The sequence below is a fragment of the Seriola lalandi genome, unplaced genomic scaffold (genome assembly GCF_002814215.2).
Source record: "Seriola lalandi dorsalis isolate HSWRI2012SDOR001 ecotype SW California unplaced genomic scaffold, Sedor1 jcf7180002054660, whole genome shotgun sequence".
In the NCBI taxonomy this organism is placed as follows: Eukaryota; Metazoa; Chordata; class Actinopteri; order Carangiformes; family Carangidae; genus Seriola; species Seriola lalandi.
In genome coordinates, this window is record NW_019525213.1 from 532,004 (window position 1) to 543,395 (window position 11,392).

At 39.3% G+C, this 11,392-nt stretch overlaps 1 protein-coding gene and 2 gene segments (V, D, J or C); 1 reads left to right on the plus strand and 2 right to left on the minus strand.

Annotated features, from left to right (window-relative positions):
* Positions 1-291, plus strand: part of LOC147818267 (Ig kappa chain V-III region VH-like) — a 5,120-nt gene extending 4,829 nt beyond the window's left edge. Inside the window, 1 exon segment of the V gene segment in view lies at positions 60-291. Coding sequence covers positions 60-288 — 229 coding nt within the window.
* The window catches only part of LOC111665831 (Ig lambda-1 chain C region-like), an 8,213-nt gene extending 6,887 nt beyond the window's left edge, over positions 1-1,326 (minus strand). The window contains exon 1 of the C gene segment in view: positions 1,177-1,326.
* A 5,720-nt stretch (positions 1,327-7,046) lies between these two features.
* Positions 7,047-11,392, minus strand: part of LOC111665816 (otoferlin) — a 13,831-nt gene continuing 9,485 nt past the window's right edge. Inside the window, 13 exon segments of the mRNA XM_087177887.1 lie at positions 7,047-7,255; positions 7,892-7,992; positions 8,079-8,260; positions 8,348-8,589; positions 8,809-8,907; positions 9,111-9,199; positions 9,298-9,440; positions 9,542-9,702; positions 9,995-10,165; positions 10,270-10,397; positions 10,540-10,671; positions 10,921-11,058; positions 11,227-11,345. Of these exon segments, the coding sequence (XP_087034013.1) occupies positions 7,075-7,255; positions 7,892-7,992; positions 8,079-8,260; positions 8,348-8,589; positions 8,809-8,907; positions 9,111-9,199; positions 9,298-9,440; positions 9,542-9,702; positions 9,995-10,165; positions 10,270-10,397; positions 10,540-10,671; positions 10,921-11,058; positions 11,227-11,345 (1,886 nt within the window). The 3' untranslated portion in view covers positions 7,047-7,074.

Consider the following 11,392-nt stretch of genomic DNA (forward strand, 5'->3'; position numbering starts at 1 on the left):
ACTCCAGGATCCACTGTCACTCTCACCTGTAAAACCAGCCAAGATGTTTACACATACAGTGATGGAGATCAGGGTATGTTCTGGTACCAACAGAAATCTGGACAGGCTCCACAGCTCCTAATAGAATATGTGAGCACACGTCTCACAGGAACACCAGCTCGGTTTAGTGGCAGTGGAAGCAGCTCTGACTTCAGTTTGACCATCAGTGGAGTTCAGACTGAAGATGCAGCAGTTTATTACTGTCAGAGTCTACATAAAATAAACAGTGCCTGGGTGTTCACACAGTGATTTGTAGTCGTACAAAAACCTCCCTCAGTCAGACCTCAGAGACACTGAGCCGTTAGAGCAGGAAGAGACTCTGACACAGACCACTGAACACAGAGCTGACAGTCACCTCACCAAACATGAAATACAGATTCATGTATGAGCATATTTTACATAGGTTTATATATTTATTTATTTTCATAACATATTAAAAGAGAATGAGAAAAATGGTTATAATTAAAATCCCATGGTGTTAATCTTCTACAGAGGATACTGTCAGTAGAAGTTGTGAAAAACAGAGAAACACTAATCAAGATGAAGATGTTTCTGTCATTGCTAAAAAAAACAAACACATTTTCAGAAAAACTTTTATTTGCTTTTTTGCATGAGACCACTCATGATTGGCCAGCCCACCAGGGGTCTGCAAGGGCACCAGTCACTTGTTGTCCGAACATCTTACATGCCCAAAATCAAAAGAGTTGAACAATCTAAACCAGATCACTAAAAATCCCCTTGTAAAGAAATCGTTTCAATGCAAAAATGGCACCAAATGTGCATGGCTTACGTTCATAGAAAAAAAGACACTGGTTTGTTCAGTAGGATTATGTTTAACGTTAGCAAGTTCTTCCTGTAACAATTGGAATGAATGACTGGAGACACATTGATTAAAGAACTGAGGGACATGGGAAAACTGTCCCTGGTTTTAGCCAAACAACCATGGTGTTGCCAACTTGACATCTATTGCTTAGCCTATGTTTCAATAATCTGATATTGCAGTGATATGTTGGGGGGAAATGGGGCCGGTCAAGACCAAAATTGACCACTTAACACAGTAACCTCACCAAGCACTAAATACAAATTCACATTTGTATTGCTTTATTTTGTATTTTAAAATATATTTTTCATTTTTACCTGATGTGAAACAAGCAGCATTTCTCCTGATGTTGTGTCCCACGTTGCCTTCAGTCTGTTGAGAGCAGAGAAATCATTTCCATAGAGAGGAGGCTTTGCATCGTCAGCTGATCCTTCAGTGAACTGAGAAGGTTTATAGTCCTGTGAGTTGAACAGTGCAGGACTCAGATCTGTCAGTCAACACAGCAGAAAGCACAACCACCATGACTCTCATCACCATCCTCATCTGGACGCTGGCCTGCTGCTGTTTTACAGGTTGATTCACTCAGCAACATTTGAAACGTGATGTGCTGCCTTTTCTCTCATTTCTTTCTGCTGATAAATGAATGATTTGTTTTTGTCTGCAGGATGCAGCGGTCAGGTGACTGTGACTCAGCCTCCAGTGGAGACATTTACTCCAGGATCCACTGTCACTCTCACCTGTAAAACCAGCCAAGATGTTTACATAATAATAATCGCATGTTCTGGTATCAACAGAAATCTGGACAGGCTCCAAAGCTCCTAATAGAATATGTGAGCACACGTCTCACAGGAACACCAGCTCGGTTTAGTGGCAGTGGAAGCAGCTCTGACTTCAGTTTGACCATTAGTGGAGTTCAGACTGAAGATGCAGCAGTTTATTACTGTCAGAGTTACCACAGTGGTGGAGTGTTCACACAGTGATTTGTAGTCGTACAAAAACCTCCCTCAGTCAGACTGCAGAGACACTGAGCCGTTAGAGCAGGAAGAGACTCTGACACAGACCACTGAACACAGAGCTGACAGTCACTTCACCAAGCACAAACTGATATACATTTACACATATACAAGAAAAACAAATGAACAAAACAAAAACAGCACTTCAATAAGGTTTTTGTATCAGCCTCTAAGGTTCCCCCTCAGACTTACGAGGCATGAAACAACTAAATGAATAATTTTTCTTGGGTTTTACAATCCTCAGCACTTCCTCTCAATAAACAGAATAGTGCTGTGAAACATTTCTTAAACAGATGAATGAAGATAATGTACATGATGATTCTCCACATCATTCAACCATTAACAGTAAAAGTCTATCAAGTTTTGTCAGTGAAGATTGTAGTAAATTTTCCACGTGTTGTCTGAGTGGTCTGGGAGGGCAGTGGGCGGAGGGTCTCCACATGATAATATATACTACTCCTGTGTATTATTATATATAATGTCCCCAATGATCCTCTACAAAAACAGACTCACTAAGAATGATCTGTGACGCTTAACATCCCCTAAATGTGACTGATTGAATCAGAAATTCGTGATTTTATACTTTACTTAGTTGAAAACAGTCATGAAGTTGTTATGAAGTGTGCATGGAAAGATCAGGTGAAAACTAATATGATGTAACAAGAGAAAAACAAGGTAATTTAAAAACAATTTAAAAGTTTGGACCTGTTCTCTTCGAGTTCAGTTCTAATACAGTTTGCCAGCAGGGGACGCCATGCACCTGTTAATGAGGACAAAGTCATTTGAGACAAGACAACAAGAAGACAGAAATGTTGACACTGAAGAGAAACAGCAGTGAAGAAAATAATAAAGTCAAAAATGTTCCAGATTGAAACAATTTTAATTCTGCTTCTATTATATTTTCTTCTCTTCCATTAAGATCATATTTAGTGTAAATCCAAGCAGCATTTCTCCTGATGTTGTGTCCCACGTTGCCTTCAGTCTGTTGAGAGCAGAGAAATCATTTCCATAGAGAGGAGGCTTTGCATCGTCAGCTGATCCTTCAGTGAACTGAGAAGGTTTATAGTCCTGTGAGTTGAACAGTGCAGGACTCAGATCTGTCAGTCAACACAGCAGAAAGCACAACCACCATGACTCTCATCACCATCCTCATCTGGACGCTGGCCTGCTGCTGTTTTACAGGTTGATTCACTCAGCAACATTTGAAACATGATGTGCTGCCTTTTCTCTCATTTCTTTCTGCTGATAAATGAATAATTTGTTTTTGTCTGCAGGATGCAGCGGTCAGGTGACTGTGACTCAGCCTCCAGTAGAGACATTTACTCCAGGATCCACTGTCACTCTCACCTGTAGAACCAGCCGAGCTGTTTATAGATACAGTGGTGGAGATCAGGCTATGTCCTGGTACCAACAGAAATCTGGACAGGCTCCACAGCTCCTAATAAGATATGTGAGCAGACGTGAATCAGGAACACCAGCTCGGTTTAGTGGCAGTGGAAGCAACTCTGACTTCAGTTTGACCATCAGTGGAGTTCAGACTGAAGATGCAGCAGTTTATTACTGTCAGAGTCTACATGAAATAAACAGTGCGAGCGGTGTATGCTGCGCGGCACCAGGTCCGCCTTACCACAGGACGCTTCAGGTGTCAATAAATAACTTTGGAAGACAACTTCAAGTGTTTAAACCTGAAATACATAAAAGCTGTTAGTGGAGTATGTGAACAGATGACCACAGGTGATATTAAGAATTAGAAATGTTTGTTGTTGTCACTTTATCCACAAATTCAAAAGTCAGACAGATGCTGCACGCTGTATACAAACCTTTGATTTCACAATAAATCAGGGAAAAAAAAGTTGACAAGCTTACAACAGCATCAACCACATCAAGAGCAGATAAAACTAAACCATTGTGGAAATAAAAACATATTTGCACCATAATGGATTTCAGCTATTGCATATCATTATAAGACTAAGCTTGCCTTATTACATACTGTGGCCACACTTATGCATATAATCTGCAACTTGATGGTGTCTTTTGTCAAATGGCAAAGTACTTTTTCAATAACACAAAGGAAACTTATGAGTGAACTGACTTCTTTACAGTGTAAAATAGTATATTTGATCAGAACCTTCAAACTCCCAACATTTTCTTCACCATGTACCCAGGCATGTTGTAAAGGAAAAGAGCCAAGATGGCCAGCAGCAGGAGAGCGGTGAGAATCTTGATGGTCAGCCACCTGTACTGGTCACACACCAGGTGTTTCACAGCTTTGAGAGGGATGAGGAACCAGAGGAGGGCAATATCTGGGCGGCTGGTGGAGTGGAGATGTAAATAGTGAGTTAGATAGTTAAGATATTAATAAGATCTGACTATCTGAATTTATAATTTGACTTTTTTTGTTTTTGAAAATATTCTAAAAGTTATTTAGCTTTCAATAGATGTTTGATGAAAGTGTCCCCTGCTACTTTGAGAAGGTAAAGAAATACCCAATAGTCCAATTTTACACTTTTAAAATACAAAAAGGCTGCTTTCAAGCTTTTTTAAACACTTCTCCATGAAATTCTAGAAATTTTCCCCACTTTCAATAGTATCACAGGAAAAGAGCTGGTCGGACACATTCTTATTCATATGGTCCTTATTATAGCTGACCAAAAAAGTAATTTTACTTCTACTTGGTTATAAGAGCTGAAACGCATATGAGAGACCAAGCCCTTGCACTTGAGCCTTGTAATCACTGTTGATAAGACAAAAAGGTGTGTGCTGTTTCCTAATACTTAGCACACTAACAAGGGCACATATACACAGAAAAGAGGACTAGCAGAAAACTGAATGGTTCAGAGATCAATTTAATCATAAATTTGAAAAAACGTACATAGACATATAATCAGGACAACATGACAAAACATCGTTCAAGCAAGAAAATCTGAACACAAACCAACTATGCTAAAAATCCTCCCTTATTTATCAATAAATATCCTTAAATATCCAAATAATGGTCATCAGTTATCATGGGTGAGCAACCAAGATTGGGTGGATTTAATGGGAATAAAGAAAACCACATTCCATTAAACAAGAAAAACTGCAGTTATCACACCAACAGAAGCAACATGTTGAGATTTGTACATATTAGACTACATTAATAACCAATGGTGGATGCACTCAAGATGTATTATTAGTACTGCTATTATAATAGTGCTTGTTTAATAAGGCATCAGTTATTTTTGTCAAATGGTAAATTGCAAAAAGATTCACAAAAAAATACAAATTATTACTGAATGCACACCTTTTGAAAAAGTTATCATCTCCTGGTTTTAACTTAAGCTCCCAACATTTTCTTCACCATGTACCCAGGCATGTTGTACAGGAAAAGAGCCAAGATGGCCAGCAGCAGGAGAGCGGTGAGAATCTTGATGGTCAGCCACCTGTACTGGTCACACACCAGGTGTTTTGCAGCTTTGAAAGGGATGAGGAACCAGAGGAGGGCAATATCGGGACGGCTGGTGGAGCACAGAGACATAAACAAATGTTAAAAAAGGCAAAGCCAGTCAACAATCCAAAAATAAGGAATCCATCACTTGCAAGCATGATATGAAAAGAGGAGGTTCCCACATTCTGTTACAACCTGAGGTAAGACCTGCTTACCCCCACACCAGGGGCTATATTCTTGTTGGTGTGGAGGGTGGATGAAGAAAACACATATAATAGACAGAGCCAAGTACTGGAACCCTGTAATTCCAGACTGTATCAATTGTGTTGGTGTCAAAGGTTAAAAGGTCACATTTCACCTCTGACACCAACACAATTTATTTATTGATTCAAATTGCTGATTTAATAATACATCAAATCTTCATTTACCAGATGCGGCTTTAAGGGGAGTGAGAAATCTGAGGAGGATATAAAACAGTTGCTTCTGGTAATAAATACGATTATTTAGATCTTTCATTCTCAAACAATTTCACTTTATTCACTAATATTAAGTTATAATGTTAACGCTACTGATTTAAAAAAATGCAGAAAGAATCTCAATCAGAATAGTGACTAAAATAACTCGACTCAAAAGTAAGAAATCCAAAACACCACAATGCAAAATTGTGTTTAATTTCATACACAGTTGAATCAGTGAGTTTCATGGAGATTTGGTTGCAAGCTTCTGCTGCAGATGCTTTCAGGTGTTGCTTGTAGTGTTCTTACCTTCGTTACCTCTCGATCAAGTGAAACACTCTGAGTTAACCTGGATATGGGTCTTTCAGCTGCTCCTCTTCATTAACTGTTTGGCTACACTGGCCCCCATTTTTACTGATGGTGTTTTGTTAAATCATTCATAGTTTTTGTTTGATGAGTTTTGTGTTTTTTCATCTTTAAAGGCAGCTCTCTGCAGGCTGAAACAACTAGCATCCTTCCACAATGTCATACTTGAGCAGCCTCTTCTGTGTTGAAAAGTGGCCTGTTTTTTTCTTACCTAATTTTATTCTTTAGTCACTGTTTATGCTGTTTTTAGTGGTATTATTATTTTTTGAGCTGCATCAAATGTTTTACTGACTGTTTAGATAAAGCGGGCTACTTGTAATTGTTATTATCATTATTAGTAGTTTTACTGTTTGTTTGTATTTTTTGTTCCCTTCTTAATTTACGTCATTGTCTTGCATTATGACGTAATGTTTACTTGAGTGGACCCCAGCAAGAGTAGTTGCTACCTTGGTGGTGGCTAATGGGAACCCAAATAAATAAATAAATAAATAGATCTTTTGGTTCCACTTTAACGCTACACGTAAGTGATGAATTCAAAACTCATGGTTCATTTTTGTAAAAGCTTCATATGCACACGGAGATGCAATAAAATCATAGACATGTTGCAAGAGACAGTCTTGACTGTGGAATCAATTTGATCAACAGACAGCAAAGAATATTTATCAACAGTATCTTAAAGAATGGACTTTTTGTATCCTGATAGCTGAAGGTCAATACAGGAACATTCATTTGAATAAACTCATTTAGAATAGTGAGGAGAATGTGCTTTTCTGAAAGCATTCTCAAAGCATGTTGTTTTTTCTTCACTCATATAAGGACTCACAGTCTGCTTGAATTATATCACTGATTGAAGGGAAGCTGTAGACAGAAAGTAAGCAGGGAAGAGAGAAAGGTCAGAAGCCATCTGGTTAGTGAAACTGCTGGAACCTTCTGCAGAGGTGTCTGAGCAACATCTCAAGCTCCCAGCATTTTCTTGACCATGTAACCAGGCATGCTGTAGAGGAAAAGAGCCAGCATGGCCAGCAGCAGGAGAGCAGTGACAATCTTGATGGCCAGCCACTTGTACTGGTTGCAGACCAAGTGTTTTATGGCTTTGAAGGGAGTGAGGAACCACAGAAGGCTGGTGTCTGGGCGGCTGGAGGGACAGAAACACACGTGTTCAGTAATACAGACTTTAAGCACAATGGACCATTCTACTGTCGGGTCTTTTCCTAAGTCAAATTTAAATGTAAATGTAGCTGATATTACTGGAACATAAGATAAAGCAAAAGGCAAGCCAGAAAAACAATTAACAGTATCTTAGATGATTCTAAGCAGAAATACACAAAAGATATGAAGAAACAGCAACTTACCATGTAAAGAAAGAAGATCCTAGGTAAAAGTCCAGAACTTGGTTGAAGTAAATCCGTATAAATGTCTTTCCTCATTTCATGAAATTGCTTTTGCTTATAGTTTTTTATGTAGAATGTATCTTTCTTTATGCTTTTTTATGTATGTTTAAGATTTCATGTTTAATGTTTATGACGGATTTATATTTTTATTTATTCATTTATTTATCATAATTTTATTTATCATAATATTTATTTTAGTTTTTTAACTGTTTTGCATTTGGTTACTTTTTATAGTTAAGCTGGACTGTCAGTCGTTAAAACTGAATGTGTTTGCATGTTTGTGTATGTGTACATAAAGAGAAAAACAGATCGAAAGAACAGTGTGCAATGTACAAGAAAACAATGTGGACGGTGAGGTGATAGGAGAACATCCTTCATACTTGGGTTTCTCTAGTGGCTCTGGTTCGTTGCGTCCTTCACCAACTGGGTTTTTCTCGGCTTCCTCTCCTGTCAGAAGGTGCAGCTCTGCTTCCACTTTTCCCTGCAAAGACAATCTTTGCCATCAGGAGGGTTTACACTAAAGAGTGCACCCTGATTGTCACAAAGTCACTCATTACTTTGACATACCGTCAGCTCAAACTCATCATCATCTTCATTTCTGGCCACAAATGGCCACCAGCCTTTGATCCTCTTCTGTTTGAAGATGGAGACCATGGGCATTTCTGCTTCATTTGTCACCATCTCAATGGTGCACTGCTTGGCAGTCTTTGCACCACGTGGGAAACGGTTCAGGTCCAGCTCAATTGCACCTATACAGAGATATTATTTAAGAAAGGTCGATATATATGGTGGAATAAACAAGAAGTAGTTAAGAGACGGATGCCAGTCCACTGTACCTAAGAAGTCATCTGCAGAGAAATGGTCAGCGTCCCACACTTGCAGATTAAGACGAGCTGGAATCTTGTACTCGGTCTCATCCCAAGCAAACATGGACTCCTTCTTTGAGATGACGATCTTCTCTTCTGCCATGAGGTAGTCGAAGGGATAGACAAAGCGCCAGTTGAAGTTTCCCTCCCCAGTGATGGAGTGGTAGTGGACGTCAGTGTCCTGCTTGTCCTCCTGCTGCCCTTTCAACCAGCTGTCAGAGGGAATGATGTGGGATAAAGTCATAAATCCTGAACAAATAAAGTATTGATTTCCATCAGAATTAGAACAGATTTCATTCTCATTTTTAATTTCTATTTCTACAGATTAGGAAGTGGCCTTGGTCCAGTTGTGCACATAAAAAAGTAAAGACAGAGAGAAACAAGCAAATGAAAAAAACAAAAAAGCAGCAACTTATCACGTCCATAATTACCCTCGCACAAATATATCACTTGATTTCTCGCCAGTAAAGATGTCATCATCCTCAAGAACAACTTCATCTGTGTTCCATATGATCACCCTCAGTTCAAACCTGAACACAAGGAAAAATGACAAGATGAAGTGTATGATTATAATTATATTATATTATATTACAATGACAGACGACAAGTCCAAAGCACTTTTGGAGTAATCCTTCACATTTATTCAAGCAGTACACCATTTTTGGGAAGTTTATATAGTGTATATAAACGCTGAAAGCTAATTATCTGACCCAGTTTTGAAAAGAGGACATACTTCTTTGGTTTCCTTGGTGAAATGTCAAGTGCAGGGCCAGGGGCAGTCATGTCCTTAGGGAACATATCCACCCACATCTCAATTCTTCCCTAATCACAGTTGAACACAAGAAAACAAACTTTCTAGTACAGGTTGTAAAGATGTCTGTTGTGATGTGAATAGAGTTAAAATGAATATATTGACACACTTGTTCAATTCCTGGTTTGTCAGGGTGGAGCAGTGGTCTTGTTTCCACGTGTTCTGGGACGAGTTTGCATCCAACCCGTGGGATCTCCTCCCAGTGCTTCAACACGGTCAGAGCCAGGTGCTCCTCTGTCTGCTTCTTCAAACCTGACAAACATAACCCAAATAAACTCATGCTGTCAAATCCTATCTTAAAGTGCTATTGTATTGCATTACAACAAAGGAGTGTGAGTGAAATCCACAGATACCATTTTCATCCTCGATCTCAGTCGGTGCCATGAAGACACGGTTCTCCACCTTCACTCTTCCTCCAGGGCCATAGTGAGGCCCATCCAGTTTGCCATCCTTGCACAGCTTCGCCAGGATGTGTGTGGGTTTCATTGGGTCCCTCCAAACATTGTAACCATGGCTACAGAAAAGAGCAAAAGCAGTTAAGAGTTACATGAATAGATGCACTGAATAAAACTATCATGACTCTGCAGTAAATAGTAAAATTCCACTTTTTGGAAAAACTTGTCATAAATACCACAACAAAAGCCATGTATAACAAATATGTGGGGTTTACCATGCAACCATATACAGTTAAGTATTTGAAAGTTAATGTCGTGCACTATTACATGACTGACATATTATCTAATGCTCCCCGAGTCATCCTTATGCATCACCTATCCTGTGGTGGGAGGTGGGTCTTTGATTCTTACATGGCGTAGTTACATGTGATACCACACGTGGCTCTGTGTTTGCTGTAGAAACGGTTCTCAAGGTCGAGTTTGGTTTCTCCAATCAGATCATCGGTTCCCACCAGGTCCCAGTCGTAAATTGAAACCGTGAGTGTGGAATCCATTGGGAATGTGGCCTCCACGTCAAAGGATCTGAGTGGAGTAAAAAAAGAAATTCGGCATTTAATACATGCATAACATGGTAAAAACTTTGTAAAGTAAATTTTTGTAATCAGGAATACAGCTTGCCGACTTACTTGCCAAACAAAGGGTTCAGCTGTTTAGAGATGTAGTTCTCTTTGTCTTTGATCTCTGTCTTTCCCAGTTTGATTGCGATGTATGGGTCAGCTTTCCCATTAATGTCAGCTGGATGCAGATCAGTCGCCTGACGGAAAAAAACAGGGATCATTTTAGTATGAAATTCGATAATCAAAGTAATCTTTATGTAGAATCTGACCTGCCTCGTATATGTCCATCAGTATTCACATTAACATGCAGTGGAGAACAGTACAGAATACAGATCTCACCCTGATGACATAGATGCGGACGAGGACGTTAATGGGATCGTTGTGAGGGATGTTCTGAAACATTCCCATGTTGGAGTCGAAGTTCACGTCTCTGGGCATATCATCTGACACTTTGTACATGCACATCGAGCCCTAAAGGGACACAGTTAAACAACTTAATGGTTATATTGAAAAAACATTGGGGAAAACATTTTATCTAAAGACTGTTACATAACATGCAAAGCGCTCCACACTCTCTGCAGGTGTGTTATGTTGGATAAACAAAACATTCATCTATGGATAGTTTGTTTTTCTTAAGAAATGGCAACTATATGTAGACAACTGATTTAACCAGAGAAAAAATTACTTCTGTGTATTTAACTATAAACATTCTGCTCTTACTTTGAATTTCCCAACAATCCTGTCTTCATCCGTCACGTTCTGGTCGTCATCATCGCCACCCTTTCCCCTGAACAGATTAAAACTGTGGAGCCAGTCCTCAAAGTTGTCAAACTCACCCTCCAGCTCCTTAGGATACACCTTTTTTTCGTGAAAAACAAAAAAAAATATAACAACATGAAGTTGATAGTAAAAAAAAATACTTCTTCATTACCTCTTCTGTATTTTCACATCTTGTCATGTATGAGCAAACAAGTTCATGCTCCTCCAGTTTGAACTGGAAAATACAGTATGTGCCGACTTCAGTACCTTCAACTCATCCAGCTTCGGCTTTTTCTTTTCGAACGGATCGAGCGCCAGCTTCTTCTTCTCCTTCTTTCCTTTTCCTCTCTTGGTGCCTTTCACAGGAGAGTCATCGGGTTTGATATCTGAGTACAGGTTAGCGGTGAGGACGGAGTGAGGGGGGTGGGGTGGG